Consider the following 17896-nt stretch of genomic DNA (forward strand, 5'->3'; position numbering starts at 1 on the left):
GACGAACAACTCTAATTATAGTTATAAGCTCTCCTCCCAATGTTTGATAATTTAATAAACAATATGATTATTAATACTATAATATATCTAATGAGAGTTGGCCATGTCAGTTGCTAGCTCAAGGTGTTAAATTATTAGTCAAGTACCTAGATTGAAAAATTAGTTAACAAACAAAGGTAAAAATAAGAAGTAAATAAACATAAACTAAACACAATCAAAAAATAAAAAAAGCTTATATATATACACGAATATATATTATTAAGTACCCTATATTTTATGGCAGCAGTGGCGGTGGTTAATCATCAAGCAGTCTCGTTTTGATGTAGGCGTGGGTATAAATGCAGTACCTTTGTCATTACTCTACCTTTTTGTTTATTTCTTGAAAGTTAATTACTCTTCCTTTTTTCACTTCCTTCAAATGCCGATTTCCTTTCCGCTCTCTGGTGTACTGTACTGTTTCTCTCTCTACCGTGCTCCTGATCTATTGTTGTTTCTCTCTCTCTAAAGGTTTGTTTTAAAGAGGGTTTCTCTGGGAGCATGAAACATTGCACACAGTACATGTCAGTTTGGTTGATGAGCTAAAAGCCAGGAGGGTTCTAACATAGAGCCACCAAATTCAGTAAATACCCTTTGAGTAGAAATTTTCAAAATGCTTGACAGAGTACCAAAAGTAGCCCACAATCTGAAATCAATTTTTTTCTCCTCCCACTTTTAGTTGTTCTCTCTCTCTCTCTCTCTCTCTCTCTCTCTCCAGCTCCTTTCTCTTTCTCTCTCTTTGTTTCAGAGCTGAGGGGTCTGTTTTACTCTGACTAGGGTTTCCACTGCAGGTTTGAATGTGTATTTATGATACTGAAATCAATGCTTTTGCTTAATTAATTGCTTCTAGCCACTTTCTTGACCTCTTTATTGAACTGGGTTTGCGTTTTTTTGACATTTGGGGTTTCCATTATATAACTTGGGAGGGCTGCTAGAAACTCAGTGGCTATATACTTGTGTGATCTATGGTGCATATTCCGGTACTTAATTTAATTTCAGTGCTTTAGAATTTATTACATTCAGCTCATAAATTTAAGTGGGCCATTATTTCTTACTCCTCAACAGTTCTCTTTGTTGCTAAGCTTAACAGGATCACATAGTTTCTTTGTTTACATTTCCCTGTTAGCACTAGCAATTTCAAGTCCCTTTGTGTTTTTTGGTGCAAGCTTTTGTTGAAAATTTGTTTGTGAAGTATTTAATACTCCATCCCTTCTTTTGGGTTTTGATTTTATTGGGACTATTGAACAATTAGGGCTTTTGGGTGGGGACAATTTTTTAGTTTCAAAATCCATATTGTTCAATAGACAACTGCAATTGAGAGGTATCTGTATCTGGCAACTTTTGTTATTCTTGTCAAAAAGAGATGGATATGGATGGGAAGGAGAAATTTGAGCCAGAAAAAAGGAATGGGGAACCCATAGACTATCACTCACCCAATATGTCCTCAGACTGGCGATTTGGCACCGCCAATCTCGTGAATACGTCGATGGGATTGGTTCCCACAGGCAATCCCATGGCAATTTGTAGAGGAGATCTAATGGAGCCTTCTTCCAGTTCCTCTACCTACATGGTTGACTCATTTTGCCCAACCATTTGGGATCACCCTACCAGTTCACAAAACTTAGGATATTGTAACGTTAATACCCAGAACAATGCCAGCACTTCAAACACAATGGGAATTGGAAAAGCAGATCTTGACTCTTTCAGAATTGGAGTTGAGAGAACACTTGATATGGGTTGGACTCCACCAAATTCAATGTTGAAAGGGGCCATGTCTTTACCAACTGCTTCTGGGATGCTCCCTCATAGCTTATCTCAATTCCCGGCGGATTCAGGGTTCATAGAGCGAGCAGCGAGGTTCTCGTGCTTCAGTGGGGGGAATTTTAGTGATGTGATGAACGCTTTCACATTTCCTGAACCTGTGAGTCCTTATTCTAGGGTTTCGGCAGCTATGAAGCGGCCGCAAGAGGCTTTTGCAAGCAATGGATTGAAATCTTTATCTGGTGGGCAGTCCCAGAGGAATGAGGTGAACGTGGCTGAAGTTTTCAAAGGTGGTTCCTTGTCTGTTGAGCATGGAGCTACTGAAGGGAGTTCACTCAAAAATGAGAGGAAGAGTGAGAACTTTTTGAGGTCTCATGATGAAGTAAAACAAGGTATTGGTGTGTCTGGCAACGAGTCTGATGAAGCCGAATTTAGCGGTGGTGGTGGTCAAGAGGACCCATCAGTGTTGGATGGTACAGGTGGAGAACCTTCTTCTACTAAAGGACTCGGTTCAAAGAAAAGGAAAAGAAGTGGTCAGGTATAACCCTGTTCAGTGTTGTTTTTTCTTTGATCAGTAGCAATTGCTTTTAATTTTCATTTACCAGTTATCGTTGTTCTTATGTTGTAGGACATGGAGCTTGATCAAGTCAAAGAAGCCCCACAATTACCTGGTGAAGCTATAAAGGATGACACTGAAATTCAACAGAAAGGAAATCTAAATCCAGCTTCAACTAGCAATAAGCCTAATGGAAAACATGGTAAACAGGGTTCTCAAGCTTCGGATTCACCAAAGGAAGAATACATACATGTTAGAGCGCGAAGAGGCCAGGCAACAAACAGCCACAGTCTTGCAGAAAGAGTAAGATTTAATAATGAAAGGTTTCAGTTTCTGCAAAGAAAAAAAAAATCATTTAATTGAAGTAAAATTGATTTGGATGATAGGTGAGAAGGGAAAAGATCAGTGAAAGAATGAAGTTTCTTCAGGACCTTGTGCCTGGTTGCAGCAAGGTTGGTTTGTTGGAATTAATGGCTTAGAGAGTACAATAAAATTGAATTATCAATAGAGTACAGTGATTTTAATGAAATTAATTGGTCATTTCAGGTCACAGGCAAGGCAGTTATGCTAGATGAAATCATTAACTATGTACAATCATTACAGCGACAAGTTGAGGTATGCTAGTAAAGTTTTGTTTCCATTTTATTTTCATTCTCCTTTGTTGTTTGTCATGTGATTTTGCCTTTCTATGTCTTATATGTTTATAAAATATTGAACCTTCAATTTTATCAATTTTTTTAAGAGATGAATTGCCTCATGTTGTGCTTTGAGGAGTCCTTTGGATGTAACAACAAAATAGGTTTTTTTTTTTTTTTAAGTGAAGATTATTAATGCATTATCTTTTAAAAAAGTGACTATTTGAAGTGTTTTTTTTTTAATTATTATTTTTTGTTTATTTATAGAACTCATTATATGTTAATTTTAAATTGTTTTGGAGAAATCCATTATCCATAGTTGCTACTTATGTTTTTTTAATTTTTATGTGCTTTGAAGGACCAATTGTTAATATATGTCACATTTTTTCCTCCCCCTCCCTCTCCCTCTCCCTCCCCCTCTCTTCAGTTTCTGTCTATGAAGCTTGCTACAGTGAATCCACGGCTGGACTTCAATATTGAAGGGCTCCTTGCAAAAGATGTGAGTGAAAACACATATACACCCACTATACAGTAAAACACAAATTGACATGTCATCATGTGTCTCTGTGTCCTGACCCAAAAAAATGTGTTCTTCTTCATTGCAGATCCTCCAATCACGAGCTGCTCCATCATCTGCACTGGGGCTTCTACCAGATATGAGCATGCCCTTTCCTCCACTGCATCCATCTCAACACGGATTGATCCAAGCAGGTCTTCCTGGGGTAGCAAACTCTTCTGACATACTTCGGAGAGCCATTAATTCTCAAATGACAGCCATGAGTGGAGGATACAAGGAGTCTGCCCCTCAGGTATCTTATCTTGTATTGTTTTTCTTTTTAATTTATATTATGAGAGCAATAAATATAACCTATGTTCAAACAAGCACAAACCTGGCACCTTCCCCTATGGATGGCAGGAGATTCCACCAAGCTAAGTAGCTAACTCCCGGTGGTATCCTCCGGTGTCTTTTTGTCCAGAGTTGTTGTAGTTCTCTTTCCTTATACCCTTGTTTTGTAGATTTCAGTTCTCAAACTTCTGATGTGCCCTTGTATGTGATACTAATTTGATAGTACACACTTGATTTTTTCAATTTATATATATATATACACATTTTTTTTTTTTTTGGAAAATTAACTGAGTTGATGATTGATTAACCATTAGAATTTCTGTGTATTAGCAAGTGGAGTATCAGATCCCCATAATAAATCTACACAGAGCTTGTGCAATAGTGTAGATGAAGCACCAGATATCGTAATGGGTGTCTGTTCTATCTTAGACAGCCAACCAAGAACGCTGTCCTCTTTATTCTTAAGTCATAAAATACAATAATGTACTGTACAATGATGTGTTACAATTTACAACATGTTTTTTCGCTTCCCCTCAAACTAAGGCTGAGCAAATGGCATCAGTTTGTGAACTAGGTATTCATTTCAAGCACAATACATTTCCTTCATAACTTACAGCAAGTTGTTTTTGAGAGGCAACATGAGGAAGTATAATGTTACCATCTAAATAATTGGCTCAAACTTATATGTGCTTCACACACTCATGGACGATGGGAGTTGATGCAATACAAATAGTACGTAAATTATCACCATATAGAGGTGTTGGAGTCAGGATCGGCACACTTAGGTCTCATAAAATGCCCTGAGCCGACTGATCTCATTACAAGATGGAAGCATTGTTACATATTTTGCTTCAGTTGAGGACTGAAAACAGTGTGGTGTATCTTGCCTACCAAAAAGGGGGAGCCTCCAAAACACACACCAACTAACAATGCATAAGATACGGTCAGCAGAGCCATGTTTAGCTGGAGGAGACGACCTACAAGCTGATGGTAATAAGATGGATCAGGAAACCTCTCACCATTATCTCTTTTGAATCTAATATTCACTTATAGGGTATTAATGCATGTGTCGTCATTTACTGTATACCAGCAAGAGGTATCATGAATTTTCAAACCAAGAAAGTACATCAATGGCCCTAAATTTTTCATCTTAAAAGACTGATAAAGTAGTTGCTTTTAACTTGTCAACACCCAGATCATTATGGCCCTAAATTTTTCATCTTAAAAGACTCAGATTAACTTCTTCTAATGGGTCTTGCACATCGGCCTTAAAGTCATCCAACTGAAGAAGAGGTTGCTAATGGAGTAATCCCTCTCACTTGAAGTGAGGTTGCTTGTTCTTGCCCTGGGTCAGTTTTGATTCTTGGCAAGCAAAGCACGAAAGCTCAAATTCTTCATTCCATTCTATCTCTCTCTTTACTTCTAATTGTGTATAGCTGGACAACAAAATGGATTTGGGAATTCTGTATCGTTTCTCTTACGTAATATCCTTGGAATGAAGATCAGAATAATCAAAATTAGGCTATGAAAAGCATCAAGAAAGTCAGTTTATTCGCTTCACTTCTTACCTCTTAAAGCCTTCGAAACCGCATCCTCTGGTCACTCTCCAGCTTCAAATGAATCGAGGGGCCAGTCAGGTAACCCGGTACTCCAGGGCTCCGCCCATTCCACTTCTGCGCTTTCGTCTACCAAAGTATGATTAGAGGCATGCAAGCTTATCTGATTTGATTGATCAGAATTCTAAATCTTGGAAAGCCGATCTTGTTAGATCTCATTTTTGTTAGCGAGATGCTAATCTTATTTTGCTTTGTATCTGTTGATACTACCATCAAATTTTGGTTTTACGGGAAGGATCCACTTATTGCCAACTATGGAAGTGTTTTTTTCCTAGTTGGTGGTACTCACACACGTCTCCACCGAGGCTCGAACCCCTGACCTCCCTTTGGGAAGTAGGGGCCTGGTACCGCTAGGCCACTGGCCCATTGGTCCAACTAAGGAAGTGTTTATGAGGACAAGGGTGCAAGATCCTATGCGTCATCCACTAAGGAGCTTATCTCTGCATGTATAGCTTCTTCCCAACAAGGAAAATAGCTTTTTGATGGTAAGAACTAAGAAGTTGGAATTTCAATCGAGTCCAAGGAAGTAAACAATGAGTGATGTGCAAGAATGCTAGGATGGTCAGGAGGAAGAATAAATTGAATGATACAACTGGATCATCTCAAAGGAATAGTTTCATCAAAAGAAGCTGGATCAACTAAAGTGGATGAATGAATAGGAGAGCTTACATATCAAAGAGAAGACTGACCTTGCTCTGATTGGCAAATGGGCGAAGTTGTAGGCAGATATTGTTTGTTTCATTGTTGATAGACCAATAACCGATTTGCTGTACTACTAGAAGTGGAAGTATTAGTCTCAATAAAAATAAGGGAATAAAAAACAAGAACATCTGAAAAATCGAGTAAAGAGAGGAAGAGATTAGTATGGAAATTTAGCAACAGAGGTACACTACTAGATACTTTAACAAAAGATAACAGGAACAGAGACTCATGAAACAAATACTAGAATTGTAACTATAAAACCCCTTTCAATCAGAACTATATTCCACAAAAGCACAAGTGGTAGCATGTTTAGGGAGATTTGTTCTTTCATGTGCTGGAAGAATATTAAAGCAAACACAACCAAGACATGTAAATCTGAATAATGAGGAAAATATGAAGCAATGAAAGTATGGAGATTTACCTTTCAAGGCTGTGGACGGAAGACAATGGATATGACGAGATGTTCATTGTGATTGAATATCCTTGGATATCTGGCAAGCTATTTTCAGAGACTGCCGAGGAAACCAATATTATAGAGCTCTATGTCAAGTGTAGAAGTTCTTCAGAGATCAGTGTTAGGAAGCTAGGGTTATAGAGCTTTGTGCCAAGGGTAGAAGTTCTTCAGAGGTCAGTGCTGCTCGACTTCCTATAGAGTCTGAGCTAGTAGATAGAGCAACATCCAACTTCATCTCAGTCTGATGTGACATGAGGCACTAGCAATTTGGTAAAAACAGTCGTATCTATTGTGGTTGAAGTTTTTGCTTCCCTTCTGCAAAAGTTCACCACAGTCGTAATAGGATTTCCCTACTCCTTCCTTCGAAAGGAAGTGCATGAAATTCTTTTTCCTTTCCGCAAGGACCACGAGATTGGATATAGTCATAAGAATAATTCTCTGGTATAAGAAACTTACTTCTTGGTCTTTGACCCCCTCAGGCTGTGTGTGCTGTTCTTATTATTTGCCAGTGCAGTTGCTAAATTTGCACAATTCCCCCTTCACGTATTGGTTACCTGATGCCATGGAAGGGCCTATTCCTATTCTGGCTCTTTTACATGCTGCTACTATGGTAGTGGCGGGAATTTTTCTTGTAGCTCGGCTTCTTCGATAAGTAATAAAAGTGACAAAAGACATTAATACTAATGCCTGAAGTTCTTGCAATCAAAACTGTCTCTTGGAAGGATTCTTCTGTGACGTTCTTCTCCAACTATGTTATTCAATAGAGATTGACTGAACATCTTTCCTTCCTTCAAGTTATCCTGTTTGCATTTCTTGTCTTCTACCCAAAGAATTTCTGGAAAGTGTAACTGCAGACGTTCCAGGGTTCAAAATTTTTAGCCTGAACAGCCTCGTATTCACGGCGTAGTTTCATATAAAATTGCATTGCTTTGTTCTCATCATTTATTGTCTTCTTTATAAGGTAATAAGCATTAGTTTTCCATTCTCATAAATTTATATTGCCTGAAGGTCCATTCTCAGGACAATTCTCTTGGAAAATCAGACGGTGCTTGATTGTATAATTATAGATAGAACAGTAAATTTAAAGCTCATATAAATCTTTTTTTTTGATAAGTATTAAAGCTCATATAAATCTTTTTTTTTGATTAGTATTAAAGCTCATATAAATCTTAAATAAGAATGTGTGAAAGAAACTTATCTGCTGAAGCATGAAAGTCTGACTTTATAAGTGATCTTGTCCACAATCCTGCACTTAGAAGAATGATCCACAAGATGGCCTAAATTCTTGAAAGATCATTGAAAAGCACTCCAGGAACAGAAATTGAGATAGAGATGTAGACTGAGAGAGAAAGAATGAAGCTTGTATTCTATCTTGAGAGGGCTGCATAGTGGCCCAATTTATAGGAACATGGATAGAATGATCGTTGAAGGTCCTAATAAGCTGATAGTGCTAGCCAAACAGCTAGCACTTATGTGGGTGCGGAATGGAGAATAACAGAAGCCCAAGGGTAATTGGTAAAGCCGTAAAGGGCCAATGGATGAGGTTGGAAGTCCATTAAGGTTGCAGACCAAAACAGATATTTAATCTTTATTACAAAAAAAAAGAAGTGCGGAACAGATGCCAGCTCCGCGTGAGTGTGTGGCATGGCACTGGGTGTTGGTGTTTGCATGTTTGTTAACCTAGCCCATAACATGCGTAGTGGTTCCACAATTTGGCCCGAACACATTCCACTACATAAATCTCTCTGAATTTATTCACCTAAGCAGTGTTGGAGTGGGACAAGCTTTCCTATAGAATTTTAAAGCATCCCAAAAGTGACCGAATCTCTTTCTTGGTAGAAGTCTCTTGACTGGAATGTCGACCTTCGTAACCACAGGAATTATTATCAATGGTACAGTTTTAGAATTCTTCACTTTCCACCATTGTTCGTGCTTAGTTCGAGACATATTAGGTGGTGCTTTAGTTCAGTTCCTTCTTTTTACCCCACATAACACTTTATAGAACAAAGATATGGAAATGAAATTGCCTAACAGAACAGGTTTTCTTATGCTAAAATCTCACCTTTCTCAGCTGCTATGGAATTGGTTCCAGGAAAAATAAATGGGTAACTTATCCAAGATCCAGACTGTTCCAGAAGTTCATGGAAAAAAGAATGGTGGATGAGTAAATAGGGTCACATTACAACTTCTTCCAGAATATGACAAACCAATAAACCTGAAACAAAATAAAATCTGGTTTGAAATCATGACTTAATTCAGCAACCACAATTACAAAAATTCTTTTTCTTCTGAGATGAAGAATTGAATTAATAGCCAAGGCCGAAAGACACAGCGAGTAGATACTCAGGTTCCTATATTATTTACTATTTACTTCAAATTCGTATACCTTTCCGTTCATCTGTTGCACTCCATTCCTGTGGAGTTCTGTCTGCCTAAGGATGTGATATTTGGTACAAATTATTTGGTCATTCCTTATGGTTTAAGTTTTTGAGGCACATGATTGTCCAGCACTGATATCTGGTACATGAGATCTCTGGAGAAGCCCTTCTTGGAAACTATGCGTCCAAGGGGATCATAAAATTGGCCTTTCGCTCAAAAATTCAGTGTTCGCCACGCAGGTTCAATGGGCCAGGCCATGCATTTTCCTTCTATGATGAAAAGTTAATGATTTCGATATCTGCTTGAGTCAGCAGGCGACACAAGTATGCTTCAATCTGATGTCTTTATCCACAGGTACCCAATGCGTGGGAGGATGAGCTCAACCATGTTGTCCAGATGAGCTTCAATTCCAGTGCTCCCCTCGATAGCCAGGATTTAAACGGTATAACTCGTTAAAATTTTCCATATAACCTCTCCTCTGAAACAGCAACGGATTTTTAAGCTTAACCTCTTAATTTTTTTCTCCATTTCCAGGATCTCTACCACCAGGCAACATGAAAGTCGAACTTTGATTGTTGTCCTAGGCTTTTTTATGCTCTAGCTCCTTGTACCACTATCTTATGGGATAATAAAGCTCATAAGATTTCATTTCCAGTTATTTCTGCCAATATAGTATGCTATTGCAATGCTCCTACTTAAAAAGCTCTCTGATCCGGTACACAAGCTGTGAAGTTTCTTGCACACTTAATGCAGCAGTGGCCTCTTATTTTGTCAGAAATGTGAGAATTCATAGCTCATGGGAGGAGGATTTGTCGATCACGGTGTATATTACACGACAAAAAACCAGAAGTGAGTTGCCAGAGATCTGGAATGGAGTGTTTGATTGCAGTCTTGTATGCATCAGGCTGGGTGGGATTTACAGGAAAATTGCAGCTGAACCAAGGTGATGCTTAGTTTGGGTGGGATTTAAGCTGTATTTACCCAAATCATATATTGACTGAATGACAAAGAAATGTTATTCCTTTTTCTTTTAAACTACTTTTGGATTATGATGATGTGCTAGTCTTTGCTGTATATGCTATATCTATTTTCTTGGTCTTTATCATCTGAATGATATATGGCGACTGCTATATCTATTTTCTTGGTCTTTATCATCTAAATGATATATGGCGACTGAAAAACTAAATAACAAATTATTAATGAACAAGGAAGTTGCAATGCCTTGGTGCCTGTTTGGTGGTGCTGTAAACTGTCAAATGGTATCATTGTGGGATTTAGTAGGTTTTTCTTTCTCTCTTTTTGTCCTTCGTTCAAAGATAAGCTGAGGAATGGAATCAAATGATGGATATCTGGCTGTTTGTCTTCATAAGAGAAGAAAAAGAAAATTTAAAAAATAAATGTAGGAAAAAATTATTTCACTATATTTGCTCCAACTCTCAAGTCATCCTGAATCCTTCTAAAGATTTTTTATTTTTTATTTTTCTACCCATTTTAATATATAAAAAATATTACAAAAGGAGGCTATAAATGCACTCCATTTAATGTAAATTACATTCAAATGAAATGCAACTATCAATGCATCTCGTGGTAACAAGAATGCATATCAATGTTTAATCTATGTTTCATATTTTGTCGACCAATCCTTTCTAATATCGCCCTTAATTCAATTTGATGAAAGTGTCCCTCATCACAAATTGATTCAATATCATTAAATTTCTGATTTCATTTCTACTGGATCAAACATCACCAATAATTTTTTAATTTTCGATGAGTTATGTTTGAAAATATCAAATTCAGCCTTGATTTTATTGAACTAAACCTTTTTAATTTCAAGGAACTGGTCCATTACTCCCCCCAAACGCAACCAATAGTTGAAAGGGACCTTCATTTTCTATTTGCATTTTACATTAAATCTCCCTTTTCTATCTGCCTTATGCACTAAACCTTCCTATTTTATTTTTTTTGCAAAAAAATTTCCCTCAACTATCCGATGTGGGTGATTTAACTGACGAAAGTTAGCTGAAAGGGAGCTATTTGGACATTGAATTTTCTTATATATTTTTTAGACAAAAATACCCTTGTACCTTTTTTAATATACCCCCACATATGTATCATTTCTACTCCATTATCACAACATCAAATACTCTTCTTATTGCTCAACTCCTTTTATTTACCCATCATATATATATATATATATATATATATATATATCATTATAATATTATATATAATATTTATCATTATATAATCGTATATATAATATGCACCATTATATATTATTTTTACTGTATTTCCATTTCATCTAGCCTTCATACCTATATAAATTTGGGCTTTTCTTTTTCTTTTTTTTCTTTTTATTTGCTATATATATATATTTGAGAATTATATTGTGCATTCATTTATTTGGTTTTTATTAATTTTCATTTTATACAGATTTGTTAAAGGGACTGTACGAGAAATAATGCCTAATTTTTTTTTTAATATATTATTTATGCTTACATTTTTTTTTTTTTTTTTTCAAAATAGTTTTTTTCTATACAAAAATATATTCCTTCCATGTGACTAGCGTGAACTTGACACTCTAGTAAAATGTTAACATATAATATAAGTGTTAAATTTTATAAATGATGTTTATTTAATAAAAAATATCAAGACGCAACCACAAAGTAAATTTTTAAATAGGCGTAATGAGTATTTAAATCAATTTTTATTTCATTTCTCTTTAAGCTAATGTCTGTTTGCTAAGTCTTTGGCTTTGGATAGTTGAGCGGGTTTTTTAGCAAAAAAAAATTTTGAAAAGGAAAATTTAATGTAAAACATAAATAGAAAAAGAGAGTTTAACGTAGTTCACACCCCCTAATTTAAAGTATGGTCCGTGGTATTGTCTAATGGCGCGTGACAGTTCACGTGACCTTGAGTCGCATAGCGGATTCTTTTTATTAGGCATAGTTTCAATCCCCCGCCAAATTGTAGGTTTAAGATAATGTCTTCTGCTTCTAACTACTACTGTCCATTACTCAAGCTCTGCTGCGAAACACATAACCAAATACAAGCAAAGAAGCTACATTGCCTCATAGTCAAAACCGTAATAGACCCAGAAACTTTTCTCTTGAACAATCTCATCAGCACTTATCACAAATTAGGCAATCTAAACTATGCCCGCCGAGTGTTCGATCAAATTCCTCAACCAAACCTCTTCTCATGGAACACCATTCTTTCGGCTTACTCGAAGTCTGGGTGGCTCTCTGAAATGAAAAATATTTTTGGTCGAATGCCAAGTCGAGATGGGGTTTCTTGGAATTCTGTTATTTCGGGTTATGCAAGTCATGGATCGCTTGATGAGTCGATGAAGTTTTATAAGTTGATGTTGAAAGATGGACCCACTAATTTGAATCGGATTACATTTTCGACAATGCTCATAATCTCATCCAATCAGGGTTGTATCGGATTGGGTAGGCAAATTCATGGACAGATAGTGAGATTTGGTTTCGAGTCATATGTTTTCGTGGGTAGTCCTTTGGTGGATATGTACTCAAAAGCAGGGTTAATTTATGACGCAAAACGGGTTTTTGACATATTGCCCGAGAGGAACTTGGTTATGTATAATACAATGATCACGGGTCTTTTGAGGTGTGGAATGATTGAAGATTCAGAGCATTTGTTTCGTTGTATGCCCGAAAAAGATTCAATCTCATGGACAATAATGATTACGGGACTTACCCAGAATGGACTAGAGAGAGAAGCAGTTGATACATTTAGGGAAATGAGGTTGGAAGGATTGGCGATCGATCAGTTTACTTTTGGTAGTATCTTGACTGCTTGTGGGGGTCTTCTGGCCTTGAAGGAAGGCAAGCAGATCCATGCTTTTATAATTAGGACTGACCACCTTGATAATGTCTTTGTGGGTAGTGCCCTTGTTGACATGTATTCCAAGTGTAGAAGCATAAAATACGCAGAAACAGTTTTTAAGAGAATGAGCCACAAAAATATTGTATCTTGGACTGCAATGGTAGTGGGCTATGGTCAGAATGGGTACAGTGAAGAAGCTGTTCGGATCTTTTGCGAGATGCAGAGGAATGGGATTGATCCAGATGATTTTACTCTTGGAAGTGTTATTAGCTCATGTGCAAATTTGGCAAGCTTAGAAGAGGGTGCCCAATTTCATGGCAAAGCACTGGTTTCAGGCTTGATTTCCTTTATTACTGTTTCTAATGCACTTATAACGTTGTATGGTAAATGTGGAAGCATAGAAGAGTCGCATCAGTTGTTCAAGGAGTTGAACTTTAGGGACGAAGTCTCGTGGACTGCATTGGTTTCAGGGTATGCTCAGTTTGGAAAAGCGAATGAGACAATTGCGTTGTTTGAGAAAATGTTGGCCCATGGTCTGCAACCTGATGGAGTTACTTTTATTGGGGTTCTTTCAGCTTGCAGCAGAGCGGGACTGGTAGAGAAAGGACGTCAGTATTTTGAATCAATGGTAAAAGAACATGGAATTGTTCCAATTCAAGATCACTACACTTGTATGATTGATCTTTTCAGCCGAGCTGGGAGGTTAGAAGAAGCAAAAAGTTTCATAGATAAGATGCCTTGCCGTCCTGATGCGATTGGTTGGGCTACCTTGCTGAGTTCATGTAGAGTTCAAGGTAATATGGAAATGGGGACATGGGCAGCAAAGTCTCTGCTAGAACTAGAGCCCGGGAACCCTGCAAGCTATATTTTGCTCTCAAGCATGTATGCTGCTAAAGGGAAGTGGGATGAAGTGGCTAAATTAAGAAGAGGAATGAGAGATAAAGGCGTAAGAAAGGAACCGGGATGTAGTTGGATTAAATATAAAAATAGAGTACACATTTTTTCAGCTGACGACAGGTCAAGCCCATATTCAGATAAGATTTATGCTGAGCTTGAGAAATTGAACTGCAAGATGATTGAGGAGGGATATGTGCCTGATATGAGTTCTGTTCTGCATGACGTTGACGAATCAGAGAAGATAAAGATGCTTAACCACCACAGTGAGAGGCTTGCTATTACATTCGGCTTGATTTTTATTCCTCCTGGCCAGCCCATACGAGTGGTCAAAAACCTCAGGGTATGTGGAGATTGCCACAATGCAACTAAATTCATTTCTAAGATCACCCACAGAGAGATTCTTGTACGAGACTCTGTTCGGTTCCATTTGTTTAAAGATGGAACATGTTCCTGTGGAGATTTCTGGTAATGCAGATTGGTCGGTGCTCAAAGCTCTTGCAGAGGGTATTAAAACCTTAGAATGCATAAGATAAATGATAGAAAGCCATGAAATGTGTGCATAAGGAAATATATCAATCCTATTCACTTGAGAATTTGGATAGATTTCTCATAGAGCACCAGGGTTTAATTTTGGTACAACAGTCGAGATGAGCAATCTTGTGAGATTAAAACACAATTCAGTAATGATCTCTGGGAATATACAATACAGTACAGTATAACTTGTTGGACATATCCAACAAACAAGTGCACTTTAAAGGGAGAAGCTATGAGCAAATTCGTCGATGTGTGCTTAAAAATGAAGAATTTAACAGATAAGGTTTCGATGGGCCATAGCTGACAAGGTAAGAATTCTGATTCCTGAAACCTTCCAGTTCTGATGCATAAACAACAGAGATGAGGTACCCCTTTCTGTTGGATCTGCAAAATGCTGCCTTTTCAACTCCAGATGATCAATACACTTAGTATTTGGGGGACCTGGTGTCTTGTTCGAGTTTATGGTACACTAGAGCATAATGTACACTAGGTGAGATACCTTGTATTTTTACATAAAGCACAATTTCATTATTTCATTTTTCTTTATTGGGCATTTATATCAGGTAGACTTACTTTTCATTGGGAAACCTGTATGCTGAGTTACATAAATTTTAATCAAAACTTAGTATTCAAACTTATCTTACAAACATGTAGAAGAAACAAATATTCTTGTCAATACAACGAAAGAATTACACAAGTAGTACTACTATAAGCTTGAATCACAAGGAATTTAAATTACTGAAATTTGAAGAGTAAAAGACGATAGAAGAACAAAAATAAATTTAATCATATTCTGCTGATGTTTTGATAGATGACTGCTGACCTTGCTGTTGGTTCTGCATAAGACAAAGAAAAGCTAATTAAAAATAAAAAATTTACAGGAGAGAAGCCGGGTACAGAACTGGAGAGCCTACGAGAATTACCTGCAACCGTGTGCAGATCTCAAGGACTTCAGCAAGAGGTGCCCAGTCTCCGAAATTTCTCTCTATAAACTGGTAGGCAATTCCACTCTTTCCTCTGCCAACTATGAAGAGTCCACCTTTTATTTCACCTTCCCCCTTGAAGTTTTGCTTCACTCCCATGGCTTTTGCACGTTTATAATTTGCAATAGCTCGAGGATTGAAAAGAAATCCTGATATGAATTTGTCCTTGAGCAGCTCTCCTCCACCAAGAGCTTTGAAAAATTCCATGCCCCTGTCATAGACTACGACACCACCCCAATATCGGGGCCAGAAATCTTTTATCTGGAACCATAAAATAACAATTTAAACAACATGAGTAGATCAAAAGAGCAAGAAGTTAAAAAAAAAAAAAGAGATAGCAAACTACCTCTGACTCTATGTGCTCATGAAGAACTGCCACTAACTGAATTCCGAGCGCATCAAAAATGGGTTTTTTTGCATAGAGTTTGTGGGCTTCTGCTCTGCACATTATGCACCTGATTTTCCATTCACATATAGTGGATACAATATAGTTAGATTGATTCCATATTTCCTGTAATGGAAAAATACATCTATGTGATATGGGATGTTAGATCTCACTAAAACTGTTTTTCTCCTAACGGGCTGAGTGGAACTCAGATTTTTGGTAAGTACACCATGCATTACTGTGACTTGAGGGAAGCGAAAAAAAAACTGTTATTTGAGGGATACCACTTAAGCCAACAGGTGCTGGGTGAGACATTTTATAGTTGTAACAATATTTAATATCTGCTTGGTTAGTAATGTAATCAACTAATTGATAAATTTGATGCTAAGAAATTACTTCAATAAGCACTCTTAGAATTCACAAAGGCATGTGATTTAGTTATTGCAAATACATTTTTTTTTTAAAAGACAAGAACATCTAATAACATTAAGAGCGGCACGAACAGAAAAAAAAGAAAAAGAAAAAGAAAAAGAAAAAGAAAATTGATTATTTTTTATCTAAAAGAAGAGATGGAACACATATAAAGACTGTAAGATAACTCCAAGAGAGAGTTGAACAAACCAACTTCAGTTACCAATATTAGACTCGTTAATCAAATGAGACATGACATGGAATAGAAGAGAATGAAAAAAGAGAATTCAAGTGGCCGACCACATTCATACAAAATAAAGGCTGTTGAAAGTAATTCAACAACAGCTGAAGAAACTACGGTTCTTACTTTCATTTAGTTACCAACACGTGAAAACCAGAAAGTAATTCTGAATGTGGTTATGCCTTATTTAGGTACCTAATTTAATATTTCCTAACGATTTCATGCCATCTCCAAAACTTATATTTATGTTGAATATTTTAAATATACACTCTCAGGAACACAGAAGTCCATGAGACCTCTGGCTTTTCTCCCAGAAAATGCAAGTTCTCCAGAGAAGTAGATTAACATAATAAGGTCATATCAAGATGTTTATCTCTACTAGATGCTTTTTTTGTTCTTGGGTTGTGCTCCACTTTGAGTGAAATCTTACTTAAAAAAAAAAAAAAAGATGTAAAATATATATAAAAGTTTACCCAGGGCGTCGGATGCAGAGGAGCACAACTGGTTTATCACGCCATAATTCCGAAGCCTTCATTGGCGGTGTCTTCGTTTTCAACAAACGCTCCATCCCAATCTTGTACTCTGGAGTTAGTTTCTCGATTGAGATGTTCTCAATAGCAGAGTGTGGAGCAACATTTTCAACTATTGGAGGAGGCTGTACACAACCACATGCCCTAGGCTCTGCAGGTGCTGCAGCCACGATCCCCTTAAAGCTATGTCCATCTTTGATCTTAAATTCAGCCATGGATTGCTCAATTGATACATCATAATTTTTACCGCTCGTTGCAGGAGATTTCAACAGAGAGTGCATTTTTCGTGAGTCGACAGAAACAAGCTCTCTCCTGAACATGCTTTTGTTTCTTGAAGGTATGGAGGTCACTCTCCTTGCAGGGAGAGCATATGATGCTGGCAAAGGATCTGCACATGAACTGGTTCTGTCCATGAAACGGGCGATGTGGCCCCTCTTCATGCCGAACTGAGAAGAAAGATCTGGCATGCTTAAACCAAGAAGCTCAGGCAGACATTTCCTGGAGGCCTCCAGACTATCTCCATATTGCATCAAAGCGCGTTCATGCAGGTATGACCTTATTTCAAGTGCATCCTAGAGTAAAATAAAAGAAAAACCTTTAGGGACAAATTGGTTATGATGAATTTAAATGTTCAGGAATATGATAAAAATATAGAATCGGTTTGGTAAAAACATTTATTATCAGCACCAGGTCTAAGGCGAAACATATAAATTAGGATTCATCTTTATGATATGGCAGGCCTAAATTTATTGTCAAGGGAACACATCAACAAACATGAATAAGATTGCTTATTTCTTGAATCATTCCTTTTTTCTGGGAAGACTGCTCAGAAAATTTCCTCTAATAAGTATTTCTGAAAATGGTTTCATCAAAGCGATGCTGATTGAAAACATTAATTCACATCAGGGAGCCTAACCCAAAGAAGTGGAGAATCATTGCTAGATTACTGGTTTTCATAAAATATTTAAAATCTGATTAGATAGTAAACCAACCTTCTGTTCCTGAGTCATGTTGATTGCATTCATATCCTCCGAATTCATAATCTTCAAGGTCGGTACATTATCCCACCCTTCTTCTAAT

The 17896-nt window shown here is 37.2% G+C and overlaps 3 protein-coding genes across 3 annotated transcripts; 2 read left to right on the forward strand and 1 right to left on the reverse strand.

The window, feature by feature from the left end:
* Positions 1–375: 375 nt before the first annotated feature.
* On the forward strand, positions 376–10086 carry LOC132294746 (transcription factor bHLH49). The gene is made up of 8 exons (XM_059792714.1): positions 376–2335; positions 2426–2656; positions 2740–2805; positions 2900–2968; positions 3416–3487; positions 3594–3797; positions 9341–9428; positions 9521–10086. Exons 1-8 carry the CDS (start codon positions 1400–1402, stop codon positions 9556–9558), a joined length of 1704 nt encoding a protein of 567 aa, XP_059648697.1. The 5' UTR covers positions 376–1399; the 3' UTR covers positions 9559–10086.
* Positions 10087–11774: 1688 nt separating this feature from the next.
* On the forward strand, positions 11775–15299 carry LOC132294747 (putative pentatricopeptide repeat-containing protein At1g68930). Its single transcript, XM_059792716.1, has 2 exons — positions 11775–14756; positions 15148–15299. Exon 1 carries the CDS (start codon positions 11970–11972, stop codon positions 14199–14201), a length of 2232 nt encoding a protein of 743 aa, XP_059648699.1. The 5' UTR covers positions 11775–11969; the 3' UTR covers positions 14202–14756; positions 15148–15299.
* On the reverse strand, positions 15049–17373 carry LOC132296103 (uncharacterized). The gene is made up of 4 exons (XM_059794345.1): positions 16760–17373; positions 15596–15704; positions 15190–15510; positions 15049–15102 (listed from the first exon to the last, which is right to left on the reverse strand). Exons 1-4 carry the CDS (start codon positions 17344–17346, stop codon positions 15049–15051), a joined length of 1071 nt encoding a protein of 356 aa, XP_059650328.1. The 5' UTR covers positions 17347–17373.
* Positions 17374–17896: the final 523 nt, after the last annotated feature.

This window comes from Cornus florida, unplaced genomic scaffold (assembly GCF_030987335.1).
Source record: "Cornus florida cultivar Cherokee Brave unplaced genomic scaffold, ASM3098733v1 CherokeeBrave_3.0.0_Hap2_Chr02, whole genome shotgun sequence".
Lineage (NCBI taxonomy): Eukaryota > Viridiplantae > Streptophyta > Magnoliopsida > Cornales > Cornaceae > Cornus > Cornus florida.

What these genes read in the sequence shown, in the direction of transcription:
- LOC132294746 (XM_059792714.1), top strand. Translation starts at nt 1,400, where the DNA reads ATGGATATGGATGGGAAGGAGAAATTTGAGCCAGAAAAAAGGAATGGG. An exon ending in AAAGGAAAAGAAGTGGTCAG is followed by an intron (nt 2,336 to 2,425) that starts GTATAACCCTGT and finishes CTTATGTTGTAG; the next exon opens with GACATGGAGCTTGATCAAGT. An exon ending in CATTACAGCGACAAGTTGAG is followed by an intron (nt 2,969 to 3,415) that starts GTATGCTAGTAA and finishes CCCTCTCTTCAG; the next exon opens with TTTCTGTCTATGAAGCTTGC.
- LOC132296103 (XM_059794345.1), bottom strand. Translation starts at nt 17,346, where the DNA reads ATGCAATATGGAGATAGTCTGGAGGCCTCCAGGAAATGTCTGCCTGAG. An exon ending in CTCTGCATCCGACGCCCTGG is followed by an intron (nt 15,705 to 16,759) that starts GTAAACTTTTAT and finishes ATGGAAAATCAG; the next exon opens with GTGCATAATGTGCAGAGCAG. An exon ending in AGATCTGCACACGGTTGCAG is followed by an intron (nt 15,103 to 15,189) that starts GTAATTCTCGTA and finishes TGTCTTATGCAG; the next exon opens with AACCAACAGCAAGGTCAGCA.
- LOC132294747 (XM_059792716.1), top strand. Translation starts at nt 11,970, where the DNA reads ATGTCTTCTGCTTCTAACTACTACTGTCCATTACTCAAGCTCTGCTGC.